Source organism: Salvelinus fontinalis, chromosome 24, assembly GCF_029448725.1.
Source record: "Salvelinus fontinalis isolate EN_2023a chromosome 24, ASM2944872v1, whole genome shotgun sequence".
NCBI classification, from domain to species: domain Eukaryota; kingdom Metazoa; phylum Chordata; class Actinopteri; order Salmoniformes; family Salmonidae; genus Salvelinus; species Salvelinus fontinalis.
In genome coordinates this window covers 10,133,746-10,149,253 of record NC_074688.1, presented here as the reverse complement: position 1 = coordinate 10,149,253, position 15,508 = coordinate 10,133,746, and the positions used below count along the sequence as shown (strand labels likewise).

Sequence of the window (15,508 nt, the reverse complement as noted above, 5' to 3'; positions counted from 1 at the left end):
TGAGGTCCTGAGAAAAAGATCTGCCACATAGGTCAAACGTGGCTGTCTGAGAGGACGCCATTTTGGTTCCTGGCTCTGATTGCCCAGCTGGTGTCACCTGAGCCGGAATGGAGCAGGCCACACGGTGTGAATCAATCTTTGTCTCTCCTTGGCTGCCTTGAAACCGGTCTGGCGGGTGGGAAAGTAGCGCACTGGGACACACCAACTTCAGTGAAGAGGAGATGAGAGAGGGAGGGGTTGGATGGAGGGGGGCAGTCCCACCTGTGTGGCCTGGGTGGAGGTGTTCAGGGTTAGACAGTGAGAGGAAAGAAGGAGTGCCAAATGTGGCGTCAGCTCTGATCACCGTTCTGTGACTGTTTGAGTGGCCCTGTGAAAGCCTCTCCTACCAGGTCTCACCTCCACTCTCCTCACTGCTCCCCCAGCGTCCGATGGCAAAGCATGACCCTGTAAGTCCTTCCTTTATCCTCTCCTCCTTGTTCTCTGCTTCTCTGGTTCTCTATCTGTTTCCCCTGGGCTGACTTCTGTCACCAGCTTCCAAAACAAGACTCTTTTCTTTCTCACACACTGACCATGCTGTACTCGTACTCTCACTTTCACCTCTGTCAGGGTGGGTTATTTAACTAAAAGTGGCCTTTCCTTGTGTATTGCTGATGTTCTCAAAAGTTGTACTTTTTGCCACATTATGGACAGATTGCAGGATACGTGAACCAATTTGTGTTGATACCAGGAGACCGAGGCACAGGGTCAAGCTGGTGTGTAGCTGGAGCCCCATATGATCTCATTGCGATTGCCTCTGTCTCCGATCTCTCTACTGTGTTGCTTCGCATGGTGTTTTGAATTGATGTTGAATCCTCCATGTGGAAAATATTGTGTTGAAAGTCGAGGTTCTTCATCTAAATGGATAGCGGTTTTATGTCTCAAACTAGTCTATTCACCCAGTTTGTGGAACCAAAATACGGGGGTCAGATTGTGAAATAAGGCATTTGGTGGAAATGGACCTCACTCTACCCTGCTACTGTGATGTTCAGTCTGTAACAGAGAGGATTTATCTGTATCGATTAGTGAATCAACAATCAATATGGGCTAGTTCCATTTTACCTACACATCTACTATTGAGCTCAAAGGTACTCTTTGGAATTGAAGTTCAAAGTTACAGTATATAACGACTTCATTGTTTATATGTACGGTCTTCCCTTTGAAATGTAACCGAAACCTAAAACCTGGAACAATGTCTATTGACCTATGTCGATTCAGTTGGGAATTCAGGCAAGCCGGCTCTTCCACCGACTGAATATCCACCTGGGGCAGCATTCTGGTTCGATTGCGTTGGAGTTTGGTGCCCAATGGTCATGAAACTGGAGCTGTTTACCAAAGAAAAGGTTTAGGTTATAAACTGGTATTATTACTGACTGTGCCCTGGAGTCTTCTCTCTGTCACCAAGACAGACAACAGCAAGTCCCATCTCTTTGTTTATTGTTGTGCTCATCATCCTCAACCAGACAAACACTTCGATATGATCCACGTCTGCTGTAGACCTAAAGGATCTAGTGATCCTTGTGATCATCACTACAGCCTAGGCCCTCTGAAATCAAAACTCCACCTAAGAATTTTGCAATGATGTGTAAATCTCCACCAATCCATAGCACATCCACTGTAGATGTAGAGCAAGAGCACACTACTCATCCGTTGTGGCGTTGGGTAATCACTTCTGAACTTGAAATAGCCTTATTCATGTTACCAGGTTAGAACTGAGGGTGTGGAAATCTACTGAGTGAGAAAGGGGAGTGCAGGAAGAACATGTTATTGTTACGTCTCAGGTGTCCTAGGGGGGGGGAGAAGGGCCACAGTCTGGTTTCAGTCAACAGATAATGCAGGCCAGCCGTGATTTGGGGAGGAGTGAGGAAGTTGGGCCTAGGTCAGGTCAGATGAAGTGAGAGAACAGGCATCGCTAAAGTCCTGTCTAGCAACAGAGATGTATTGGCTGTCCAGATGTGCGAGGAGACTCCGCGTAGGAGGAAGTTATAAATATGTGCTCGTGTAAACATGTCTTTTCTGTGGAGCTGTTTGACCCGGTGGGTGAATAAACTTGGTTTGAGCTTTATCTAGTTGTCCGTTAGTTTTCATTCTGTTTATTTAGAACCTAACGTTGGGAATCAGTGTGGAGGTCATTTATGTGTGTGCCTGCATGTTGTACAGGAAGCAGATTCTTTCCATGTCGGTCATTGCAACATAAACATTGCCATGCGCAGATCAGCCAAAGTCCCAACATCAGAACCCGTTAGGGAAGTTAAAAGCAATGTCATCGTCATAAGGAAACATGACTGGAATCCACCCCACCCCCCACCCCCCACCCACCCTGAATAAACACAGTGTAAAGTGAAAAGGTGTCCATTTAGCGTCAAGGGAAAAGAGAGACAGAACTCAAAGGCAATATTGAACCCTGGCTGTCTGTCATCCAGCACCAGGGGGGGAAAGCACACTATCAGACTGACCGACCTGCACCTGTGTTTGAATGTGGGTTACAAATCACCTGCGTGTGTGATACAACCTGGCAGCAGCCAGCCAGGGACAGGGGGACGACCACAACTTCCTTTTGGAATTTGCTGTTCTGTTGTCTCCATGGCAGCCACCTTTCTTCTCCGTGGCAACAATAGAGACTCCTGGGGGGGGGGCAATGTGAGCTTGTCCTTGGCAACGTTGATTAGCTCTATTGTCTGAGATGCTTGATAGCGCTATGAGGAGCAGATGAATATAAAGCAGAAATGAGAGCATGATAAAGAGTGGAGGAAATGAATAAGGGGCCAATTGGGAATCTCGGCACATTGTTGCCTAGAGACATGGGACCTTCCATTGTGCTTGAGTTGGTTATTCAGGTGTTGGGATCTCACACTTGCTCGATGAGGATGATATGATTATGGCCGACAATGAGTTATATCTAACTTGTAGATACTAGAATGTGGTTGTTTTTCACCAATCATCAACCATCTGTAAGCCCTGTTTGCAATCAACATGTGTCCTCTAGGCAGCACCCCCATACACTGTTGTTTATGGAAGAATCGGGGTTCCTGCATGGAAGTTGTTTTACTGGGGATTATTAAAGGCCCAATGCAGACGTTTAAAAAAAAAATCTCAATATCAAATCATTTCTAGCAAACAATTCAGTGCCTTTCTGTAATCGTTTTGTAATAGTTTGTAATAGTAAAAAATTAACTATTTAGCAAAACACTTTCTCAAAAAATACTTTTGCTAAGATTGTCTAGGAGTGAACTGAGTGGGGAGGAGAAACTGAAAACTAGCTGTTATTGGCAGAATGGTTTTGAACTCTGTTATTGGTCTATTAAATATCCAATCAACATTTTCATCTCAATATCAAATAATTTCTGGCTAATAATTAAGTACCTTACTGTGATTGTTCTCAATTAAAATGATCAAAGACAAACGAATAGCTTTTTAGCAAAGAGCAATTTCTCAAGCAAGAATTTTCCTAGGACTGTCTTGGAGTGGTCTGAGTGGGGAGGGGAAAACGCAAGAAAAGCTGTTATTGGTAGAGAGGTTTAGAACCCTCTTTCTGCCATTTTCATATTTTGTACAATTTCAAAGTATTATTATATGAAACACAGGGAAATCACAGTTTTGACTGCACTGGGCCATAAACCTATACCGCCTAGCGACGTCATTTTGTAGGTCCTGTGTAGATTGTATTATCAATCACCAACTATCAGGAAATAAAACTGATTAAATGTTTTTTTTTTACACTTTTACAGTGTTAAATATATACAATATGATACAAAACACTGGGACTTTAAGTTCCCACATGGGCGTTTGATCCGAATATTTCTTTGAATGACTGACTGCTTAACCTTTTGTCTTTTCCCTCTGTGTTCTCCCCTGCAGAACGAGCTCCCTCCTCCATACTACTCCGTTGAGGTGCACACCGCCCCGCCCCTCCAGTCCTATGAAGAGGCAGTCTATGGGGCGGATCCGCGGCACACTCCTCCCAACCAGCTATACTACATCCCCCAGCACCCCCCACCAGTGGCTGCGCAGCACATCTGCCAGCCCAGTATATGTGAGTCGTACTCTCGATCTGCTGACTATCCCAGTTCTGTCCCCGTCTAGTTCCCTCCATTCCTTATTTGCTTTCAGGGGACTACTAACCACCAGTGAAAGTAGGTGTAAAATAATCAGAATTTCAACAGAAGTACAAAAAATACAATACAAAAACATCCTTGAGAAAGAAGTGTGATTTTAACTCCCTAGTTATCTGTCTGCATTATGTGGAGTCTATACACTGAGTGTATAGAACATTAGGAACACCTGCTCTGTCCGTGACGTAGACTGACCAGGTGAGTCCAGGTGAAAGCTATGATCCCTTATTGATGTCACTTAAATTTAAATCCACTTCAGTCAGTGTAGATGAAGGGGGGGAGACAGGTTAAATAAGGATTTGTAAGCCTTGAGACAATTGAGACATAGATTGTGTATGTGTGCCGTTCAGAGGGTGAATGGGCAAGACAGTAGGTGCCAGGCACACTGGGTTAAGTGTGTAAAGAACTTCAATTCTGCGGGGTTTTTCACGCTCAACAGTTTCCCGTGTGTTTCAAGAATGGTCCACCACCCAAAGGACATCCAACCAACCTGACATAACTATGGGAAGCATTGGAGTCATCATTGGCCAGTATCTCTGTGGAATGCTTTCGACACCTTGTAGAGTCCATGATCCAATGTTTTTGCACACTCAGTGTAATGTTTGTATATGGCCTCCTGGGGAAGATATATCTGTTTTGATGTGTATGTTGTGTGTGTTGTTCCAGCTCTTCCTGACAACAAGAAGAAACACAAATGCTGCAATCATAGTGCCAAGTGCTTTGGTGGGTCAGGAGGCATCGTTCTGCTGCTCCTCCTGGCCATTGCCATCTGGCTAGGAGGTAAGGCCAGGGTTGTCGTCATATCTATTCATATGCTGTTGTTACTCATGTATGTGTGCCTGTTTACTCATTTATTTGTAAGCTACTCTCTGATTCAGGAGGGGTTGGGTTAAATGCGGGAGACACATTTCGGTTGAATGCAATTCAGTTGTGCAACTGACTAGGTATCCTCCCTTTCCCTTCTGTATTTGTACAGACATTTACAGTCTTCCTCTGCTACCACTTCCTCTGTCTCTCCTCTTCTCCCCACCCTTACACGTTCTCCGTGCCCCCCAACCTATCCCATCCAACCCTTCCCCTGCCTCTCTCTATCTGTCTCTTATAGCTAGCTACATTATAGGCCTCATGAAGGCTGTTTCAAATCAGCTGTGACATCTCTCTCTCTCTCTCTCTCGCACTCTCTCTCTCTGGGTAGTGCATTACGGTACCAGGTTGGCAACAGCGGCTGCCACCGTCGACCACCATGACAGTGAGGATGAGGAGCACCATGAGAAGCAGTTGAGCGGGCCCGTTCATGACACCTGCTCCAACTCCACCGTCCAATGTGACGCTCTGCGGGACTGCCAACTGGGCACGGACGAGTCCAGCTGTGGTAGGCACACTCTCACACACGACACAACAGACAGACATACGGGCTTGCAGGTAGGTGTACAGAAATGAAAGCCAGGTGGACGAGGTATGACAAGCAGAGAAACATAACCCTTTTCGTATCTTGTTATTCTATCCCCTCCTCTCCCTCTCTCTCCAGTGAGGTTTGGGGCGGACGGTGCTCTGCAGGTCAGAACGTCTCAGGACGGTCGTTTTCTCCCGGTGTGTTACCAGGGATGGGACCAGAGCTACGCCGACCGTACCTGTGCCCAACTGGGCTTCAGAAAGTAAGACATCCCCTTATTTCACAACAGCCATTTTATAAGCTACCTTTAGAGAGCAATCACTTTCTCTCACAACAGCCTTTTTTGTATACGCTACCTCTCAAAGCAACTACTTTCTCTCACAGACATTTGCTCGGTGACGTTTAATTTCACTGCTGCCATTTTCAGTATTTACTCTCAGATTGAATCGCTGCGCTCCTCTCTCTCTGGGGTTGGTGTGCCTGTGGCAAATTGACTTTCTGGGAATGCTTCATGGGAGGGGAATTGATTCTCGTATTGCTTTGGCCGACAGAATCTAAATGTGTTTGTGTGTGTCGACCATGCAGGTCCTTTGCAACCAAGGCAGTGAAATCCCAGCAGTCAATTGGTCTAACCCTGAACAACAGATCGTCTTTACCCATCCAGGGCCAGGTCAACGTCAGGTAAGAGAACTCCTCTACAAACCTTAGCACATATGTATTTACTCATTTTAGTCCCATGTAATGTCGAGGGAATGATGGCGTTAAGTCACACACTGTCGTTATCTGTCATGACTGGTCGGGATGTAATGTTACGGCATCATTATAGCTGCATTATAAGCCTCATGAAGGAAGTTTCAAATCAACTGTAACCACGCTGCACAAATCCCAGTGTGGTTTAATGTTAGATCCGAAGTTCCTGACATGGCTGTGCTTCTGTTGCTGTGTAGCTCGTCCTGCCCAGACCAGAATACTGTCTCTCTGAAGTGTATTGGTAAGGAGCCCTCATCTGTTCATATTTCACCAGGCAGGTCTATATCAACCTTCTATTTGAAGTCTGACTTCTAGTTATAATTAGATACAAACATTTGATCACTTCTTCCCCTTTTCCAAGATTGTGGACGTCAACAGTTGTCCTCCCGGATCATAGGGGGCAGTGTTGCCAAGCTGGGCCAATGGCCCTGGCAACTCTCTCTACACTTTGGTGGATCGCACATATGTGGAGGGGTCCTGGTGTCCCCTGACTTTGTGGTGACAGCCGCCCACTGCTTCCCCAGGTCAGTGACTAGAGGACAACAATGCTCAGTTCCAAACGGATCCCTTGGTTCTAATTCTAGACGCGCTATGTAGACCCTTGGTAATAGCTCCACCGTACCCTCTCTGCTGCGTTCATGAATAGTCGGAGTGAAATCCGACTTTTTTTGAACTCGTTGAGAATGCCAATTGACTAACGGCAAGCTAGCTGCTCCAACCATAAACGGAAAGTACAGCTATAATGCTCGTGAACAGTGTAAAAAACAACAACATATAAATGGATTGTTTTTGATGAATGAAACAACAAAAAGTCATTTAAAGTCCAAAAATGCTGTTGTCAAAGTAATTTCCTAAGTCAGAGTTCAGCATATCCAAAAACACCGGAGTACTCAGGCGATGCTAGGGATTCTGACTTTTAATGACCAGTTAGAGGACAATTCAAATGGATTTTTCCCCCCACTCTGAAGCTTGTATTTCCCGAGTTTCCGACAGGGTCATGAACGCGCCACTAGCCTCAGGAGAATGTCAGTCCTTTTACTTGCACATATCCATATAAAACACAGACTAGTAGTGAATCTGTGCAGCAACTCGCTCAGCACGACTCAAGAATAAGCAGCATGGCAACCCCTCATCACCTCAACAACCCTCACCTTGACAACCAATCTCAACTCAATTATACACCTTATTACCATAATAATAATAATAATGATAATAACATAATCTGTCATAAGCTACAGCCTTGGTTTGAGAAGTAAAGTAATATATGTTTTATTGTATTTTTTCCCGTGCCCATTGAAGGTCGTTCCCCCCGGTTCGTGATGCCAGTAGGTGGCGTGTGTACGGAGGAGTGGTGTCACAAGACAAGCTTCCTTCTCCCTACCTCGTGGAGAAGATCATCGTGAATGAGAACTACAACAATGTAACCAACGACCAGGACATCGCCATACTGAAGCTGGCCTCACCAGTGGACTTCACTAGTGAGTCCCGGCTCTATTCCTTCAATATCAGAGAAACGCTAGGGAAACGCTAGCATCAATGTTGGTACAGCACTGTAAAAATGTTTGACCTTTGAACTCTACATGTCCGGGATGCATCCACACTCAGAATGGTAACCTCGTACGGGTGTGTGTGTGCGTACGTGTGTGTCATTGTTTGTAACTGTGTGTTACGTATGTGTCTGAAGTCAGAATGCCCACTCTGTTTATCTAACTTACTGTTTGTCTTTTTTTGATTCAGATGCAGTTCAGCCTGCCTGTCTGCCAGCCTTTGACCAGACATTCCCCCATGGAACCAAATGCTGGACCTCGGGATTCGGAACAACAGATGAGGGGGCAGGTAGGAAGAGAGACAAGGGAGTGAGAAATGGACTGTACTAAATTAAATAATGCTTATCTAGAGTGACAGGGACAGACAACAGGGACAGACTGGGACCAGAATTCGGACCGGGTATTTCTCACACACTGGCCCATTTCTATCCTCGAGGCCCCCACACCAGCCCTTTTTTTTTATCATTTTGCACAAGAAACAACAACAATCTGGACAGGCCCACTGGGTTAAAAATGAACCAGCCCATCTGGCATTTCCCAGAATTACCAGAATTGCCGTCTCTGTGCTATAAAGAGAGTGATGTGGAGAAAGGAGGCTACACGTGCATCATTAATCCAATCTCAATGTCTTTTCATTGCAGGAAACACATGCTATATTCAGTAGAGCAACAGTTCACATAGTGCAACTAGCCATAGTGTCGCTAGCTGAAGTGTGTGTGTGTGTGTGTGTGTTTGGAGAATGACCGTGTACTGTATGTGTCCCTTCACAGCGAAACCCTCCAAAGACCTGATGGAGGTGGCCGTTGACATCATCGACGTGCGTGTGTGTAACAGCTCCAAGGTATACTCCGGCAGTGTGTCCACCAACATGCTGTGTGCCGGAGATCTCAACGGGGGCAGGGACTCCTGTCAGGTACATGTCCCCATATTGCAGTTGAATTCTTCTATTTACAGGGCTTGGAACTCATTTTATAAACATTGTGTACGTACAAAATATACCCCAAACCATGCGTGCTGCAGTTTTACCGCAAAAGTTGGCATTTATACAAACTGAACTCGGCGTGAGAATATGCTTACCTCCACGCAAACGTCAGACCATGCCTAAACACATTTTCTAGTGCTTGAAGTATTGTATTGCCAGCAGGCAAATAAGTATTTTGTGCAAATACGGGATATGATGACGCGCTTACTATCTAAAAAAAGGGGAATGAGATGCAGCCATTTGCCATTAGTGAGAAGAGCGAAAATGTTTTTTTTGTTTTTGGAATCTAAAATAATTAGACACATCGATTTCCTATTTTATTTCATTATTAGAACCATTGCAGAATAAATTCCTCACCTTTTTTTGGCCGTGATGCATTCACGAAGTAGCCATTTAAAAAAATACCATCCACATCTCATTTAATTGGGCCTAGTAGCCTAGTAAATAGATAGGCTATGTATTTCAAGTTTTTCTGTAGCCTATGCGATCCCATAGGCAGCACGTACAGTTGAATTGAACAGGTGAACAGACAGTTGAATTGAACAGGTGAACATTACAGTTGATATTTTACATTGCATAATGTATGCAACTACTGTGAGAAGCCTACTGTAATTTAAAATGTTTTGAGTAGCCTAGACAATGTTTTAGAATTCGCAGTCCGGCATATTTAGGTTGGGGGGAAAAGTCAATGCAAAACATTGTTGAACTAAAATGTTCTGCTGGCAGGTCCACAACAATTAGCCATTGTTTTCTCTTTCAGAAACTGTCCCAGTTCTTTGCCAGATACAGCATGAGTTATTGCAAAAGATTAAACATTTCTGCCAACACCTCCAAAAACTTCGCAATTGCTCTTTCTTTTAGAAACTGCCGTGGCCTAATTCCAATAGTTCCAAGTTATACAGAAAATAGAAGGCTTTAGTGTTACCATAAAAGTTGAATGGAGGGTGTTTTCCAGGCTGAGTTATAATGCTTGTTCACACGCGCAGTTTTACGTCAAGTCTGATTTATAACGGGAAACGTGTATGTAAGGCTTACACCAAGTTTATAAATCTCAATATTTTTTTGTGTGAAATTTACGCAGCGGTTAGAAATGAGGCCCCTAGGGTGCTCTAGAGGTTTAAGCCGCTGCCTCTAGAGCACATGTACAATGTGCCCGCTGTCAGCATGGCTTCCATTTTGACCGACTAGTCTTTCAGCCTTCCTTCTCCTACCTTTCACCTCAATCTCTCTCTATTCCATTAACATACAAAAAACTTTAAAAACATTTTTTTATTTTTTATTTTACAGAGCCATAAATGCTGAGTTTGTCAAACTGACCTCCGTAAGGACACCAGATGTTCCATGACAGCAACATTCTAAATTCTTCCCAGAGTCTAACTAACTGTCTTAGAACGTTTGGTGCCAACATTACTCATTCAAATTCGGAATTTCGGGAATCCACAGCTGTCCTCTCCTGCTACTCACCAACTCTTGTCCTCATCTTAGACGCCTTTGGGCTGAGAAAATCGTCTCTCCCACTACTCAAATTCCCTTCTACCTCATCTGCTATCCACGACATGAAAACATTACAGTATATTGTAGCAGGTGCTTTCCACACCGTGGCCCCTCACTTCAACTGTTCATTCATCCATTCTCTCCTCTTCTCTCACAGGGAGACAGTGGTGGTCCTCTGGTGTGCCAAGCCAGTGACAACCTTTGGCAGCTGGTGGGCGTGACCAGCTGGGGCAGCGGCTGTGGGCAGAGTAACAGGCCGGGAGTCTACACCAAAGTGTCCAGCCTACTGCCCTGGATCTACAGCAAGATGCAGGTGAGATGAAGAGAAACTACCTGGATTGCCTGTGTTCCATCAAACCACACCATGCAATACACACGTAATACACAGCTCACCTTCCATTGACTTACACTACTTGACCAAAAGTATGTGGACACCTGCTCGTCGAACATCTCATTCCAAAGTCATGGGTATTAATATGGAGTTGGTCCCTTCTCTGCTGCTATAAGAGCCTCCACTCTTCTGGGAAGGCTTTCTACTAGATGTTGGAACATTGCTGCGGGGACTTGCTTCCATTCAGTCACGAGCGTTAGTGAGGTCAGGCACTAATGTTGGGCGATAAGTCCTGGCTCGCAGTCGGCGTTCCAATTCATCCCAAAGGTGTTTGATGGGCTAGAGGTCAGAGCTTTGTGGAGGCCAGTCAAGTTCTTCCACACCGATCTCGACAAACCATTTCTGTATGGACCTCACGTTGTTCACGCGGGGATTGTCATGCTGAAACAGGAAAGGGCCTTCCCCAAACTGTTGCCACAAAGTTGGAAGCACAGAATCGCCCGGGAACAGTGGGTTAACTGCCTTGCTCAGGGACAAAATTACGGATCCAACACTCCTACCTGCCAGGCTACCTGTCGCCCCAACTAAGGGATCTAGCTCAAACTATGAAAAACAGCCCCAGACCAAGTTTCTTCCGCCACCAAACTTTACGGTTGGCACTATGCATTCGGGCAGGTAGCATTCTTCTGGCATCCGCCAAATCCAGATTCGTCCGTCAGACTGCCAGATGGTGAAGCGTAATTCATCACTCCATAAAATGCGTTCCCACTGCTCCGGAGTGCAATGGCGGCGAGCTTTACACCACTCCAGCCGACGCTTGGCATTGCTCATGGTGATCTTAGGCTTGTGTGTGTCTGCTCGGCCATGGAAACCCATTTCATGAAGCTCCTGACGAATAGTTATTGTGCTGACATTGCTTCCAGGGGCAGTTTGGAACTATAGTGAGTGTTGCAACCAAGGACAGGTGATTTTACACGCTAGGTGCTTCAGAACTCACCAGTCCCGTTCTGTGAGCTTGTGTGGCCTACCACTTTGCGGCTGAGCCGTTGTTGCTACGAGAGGTTTCCACTTCACAGTAACAGCACTTACAGTTGACCGGGGCATCTATAGCAGTTTAGAAATTTGGTGAACTGACTTGTTGGAAGGGTGGCATCCTATGACGGTGCAACGTTGAAAGTCACTGAGCTCTTCAGTAAGGGCATTATACTGCCAATGTTTGTCTATGGCTGTGTGCTCGATTATATACACCCGTCAGAAACGGGTGTGGCTGAAATAGCCGAATCCACTAATTTGAAGGGGTGTCCACATACGTTTGTATGTATAGCGTATGTTAACTCTCATTGTTCCCTCTGCAGCTGGAAAGTCTGTGATGCCACCTCCTTTCCAGTGACCTCGCCGCATCCTGTCTCTAAAGACCGCTGGCGGCCCTCTTTGTCCTTCCACTCTGAACATCGCACCATGAAGTCTTCTCAGAATGATACTAGATTGACAGATCAAGATGGATAGATCGAAGGGTCGACAGATGAAAAGATGGCTACTAGCTAAGGGAGTAGCAGGAAAGGCATACTGCACTTTAACACAAGACCATGGTTCTTGTGTTCTTCTGTACCTTCTAAAATCACAAAATGCATTGTATTTACTGTAGTAATGCCCAATGGCTGCTACACTATGTATAATATGTGAATCTAGGCCAATCCATTCTGGGCTCCGATTCCAGTGTTGGGTTTGAATGATTCTAAATCCCATCTGTTTTTCTAATCTTACAGTAAAGATATTTATGACATTTACCTGAGACAGGAGGTTCTCTCCTATGTTTAAAAAAAATTATTAAATCTAATATTTTGGGGGAGACTGCATGCTTATTTCTGTTGCATCTATAAGGAATGTAGAGTGCTTTGTGATTCATCTCCAGAAATGATTTAGTGTTAATTATGTGAAACTCATCGGAAAGAAAGGAGTATAACTACTGTAGGGGACTGCACCTTGTTTATAATGAGGGATACCTGACGAAAACCAGTTACAACTGAAGTATCTGATCAGCGATGAATTCAAGAGAAACACATTTGTGGTTTAACACAGCTGCCGCATATCATCAGGTAGGGCCTAGAAACACTTGTCACATGGTATTGTTGTCACAGAATAGATTTGTGTTGACTCTGGCATAGGAATATGAACTCGGCAAGAAAAAGAAACGTACTCTCACTGTCAACTGTGTTCATTTTCAGCAAACTTAACATGTGTAAATACTTGTATGAACATAACAAGATTCAACAACTGAGACATAAACTAAACAAGTTCCACGGACATGTGACTAACAGAAATTGAATAATGTGTCCCTGAACAAAGGGGTCAAAATCGAAAGTAACGGTCAGTATCTGGTGTGGCCACCAGCTGCATTAAGTACTGCAGTGCATCTCCTCATGGACTGCACCAGATTTGCCTGTTCTTGCTGTGAGATCTTACCCCACTTTTCCACTAAGGCACCTGCAAGTTCCCGGACATTTCAGGGGGGAATGGCCCTAGCCGTCACCCTCCCATCCAACAGGTCCCAGACGTGCTCAATGGGATTGAGATCCGGGCTCTTCGCTGGCCATGGCAGAACACTGACATTCCTGTCTTGCAGGAAATCACGCACAGAACGAACAGTATGGCTGGTGGCATTGTCATGCTGGAGGGTCATGTCAGGATGAGCCTGCAGGAAGGGTACCACATGAGGGAGGAGGATGTCTTTCCTGTAACACACAGCGTTGAGATTGCCTGCAATGACAACAAGCTCAGTCCGATGATGCTGTGACACACTGCCCCAGATAATGATGGACCCTCCACCTCCAAATCGATCGTGTTCCAGAGTACAGGCCTCGGTGTAACGCTCATTCCTTCGACGATGAACACGAATCTGACCATCACCCCTGGTGAGTCAAAACCGTGATTCGTCAGTGAAGAGCACTTTTTGCGAGTCCTGTCTGGTCCAGCGACGGTGGGTTTATGCCCATAGGCGACGTTGTTGCCTGTGATGTCTGGTGAGGACCTGCCTTACAACAGGCCTACAAGCCCCCAGTCTAGCCTCTCTCAGCCTATTGCGGACAGTATGAGCACTGATGGAGGGATTGTGCGTTCCTGGTGTAACTAGGGCAGTTGTTGTTGCCATCCTGTACCTGTCCCACAGGTGTGATGTTCGGATGTACCGATCCTGTGCAGGTGTTGTTACACGTGGTCTGCCACTGCAAGGACGATCAGCTGTCCGTCCTGTCTCCCTGTAGCGCTGTCTTAGGCGTCTCACAGTACGGATATTGCAATTTATTGCCCTGGCCACATCTGCAGTCCTCATGCCTCCTTGCAGCATGCCTAAGGCACGTTAACGCAGATGAGCAGGGACCCTGGGCATCTTTCTTTTGGTGTTTTTCAGAGTCAGTAGAAAGGCCTCTTTAGTGTCCTAAGTTTTCATGACTGTGACCTTAATTGCCTACGTCTGTAAGTTGTTAGTGTCTTAACGACCGTTCCACAGGTGCATGTTCATTAATTGTTTATGGTTCATTGAACAAGCATGGGAAACAGTGTTTAAACCATTTACAATGAAGATCTGTGAAATTATTTGGATTTTTACGAATTATCTTTGAAAGACAGGGTCCTGAAAAAGGGGCTTTGCTAGGCTAAATGAATGGAGGCATGCATTGCTCACCGCATGATCCTCAAACGTGTTTCTTAAAGTGAATTCAAAGGCACTTTACAATGACTGTAATGCCCGAGAAGCCAGTGTTTGTGTCACGGCCGTCAAAAGGAGGAGACCAAGGTGCAGCGTAGTACGCGTACATTCTTCTTTATTCTAAGAATGAACACTGAACAAAACTAACAAAATAACAAAACGAACTGTGAAGCTAGTGCAGACAGGCAACTAAACATAGAATAAGAACCCACAAAATACCCAAGGGAAAATGGCAACCTAAATATGGTCCCCAATCAGAGACAACGATAAACAGCTGCCTCTGATTGGGAACCAATTCAGGCCACCATAGACATACATATGCCTAGACTTACCAACACCCCTAGACATACAAAAAACCCTAGACAATACAAAACAAGCATACACACCCTCGTCACTCCCTGACCTAACCAAAGTAATAAAGAAAACATAGATAACTAAGGTCAGGGCGTTACAGTTTGGAGGACCTCAATTACCTCGACGAACCGGTATCCCGGCACGTTGACTCTATCGGTACCCCCTGTATATCTCCTCGCTATTGTTATTTTACTGCTGCTTTTTAATTATTTGATACATGTATTTATTTTTTTAATGTATTTTTCTTAAAACTGCATTATTGGTTAAGGGCTTGTAAGTAAGCATTTCACTGGAAGGTCTACCTGTTGTATTCGGTGCATGTGACAAATAACATTTGATTTTATTTGATATTGGCACTGGTGTGTCAAGGGCTGGCAAACCGTGCCAATAAATCCTCCAAACACTGGCTTCTGGGGCATTATCCTTTTACTAACATATTCAAATAATGATTGACATATTTTCATAAAAAACTTTATTTTGATGAATTTATTCATACTATTTCATCCTTCCACAAGATATAGGCCCGACACAAATCTAGGGTTGCTAATCAAGCCAGCTGGATGTTCGTTCTATCGGTTCGGTTGCCACACCCAGTCGTTAAGTCTTTTTGTTCTGTATCTATGGACGCGACCCAGTCTTTAGATCTAAATGTTCCATTGCCATACTTGCTGGCAACGTTCTCATCCCTTGCTTGCTAACTAGCCAAATACGGCTAACTTACTGTCAGAATAACAGCACAGTAGCTGCATTTGCATTTGTTTAAGCTGTGTTGTGGAAATTATACACATGGACAATCTTAAATGAAT

The 15,508-nt window shown here is 44.9% G+C and overlaps 1 protein-coding gene across 1 annotated transcript; it reads left to right on the top strand.

The window, feature by feature from the left end:
* The first annotated feature begins 304 nt into the window (after window positions 1-304).
* Window positions 305-12,494, top strand: LOC129821895 (transmembrane protease serine 13-like). Its single transcript, XM_055879624.1, has 13 exons — window positions 305-446; window positions 3,895-4,069; window positions 4,815-4,928; window positions 5,344-5,520; window positions 5,677-5,803; window positions 6,127-6,222; window positions 6,489-6,532; window positions 6,653-6,815; window positions 7,591-7,769; window positions 8,029-8,127; window positions 8,609-8,751; window positions 10,472-10,627; window positions 12,001-12,494. Exons 1-13 carry the CDS (start codon window positions 429-431, stop codon window positions 12,013-12,015), a joined length of 1,506 nt encoding a protein of 501 aa, XP_055735599.1. The 5' UTR covers window positions 305-428; the 3' UTR covers window positions 12,016-12,494.
* Window positions 12,495-15,508: the final 3,014 nt, after the last annotated feature.

Excerpts from the sequence above, each read along its gene's own strand:
- LOC129821895 (XM_055879624.1), top strand. Across the intron at positions 5,521-5,676 it reads CACGGACGAGTCCAGCTGTG|TGAGGTTTGGGGCGGACGGT; the intron begins GTAGGCACACTC and ends CTCTCTCTCCAG. Across the intron at positions 8,128-8,608 it reads AACAACAGATGAGGGGGCAG|CGAAACCCTCCAAAGACCTG; the intron begins GTAGGAAGAGAG and ends GTCCCTTCACAG.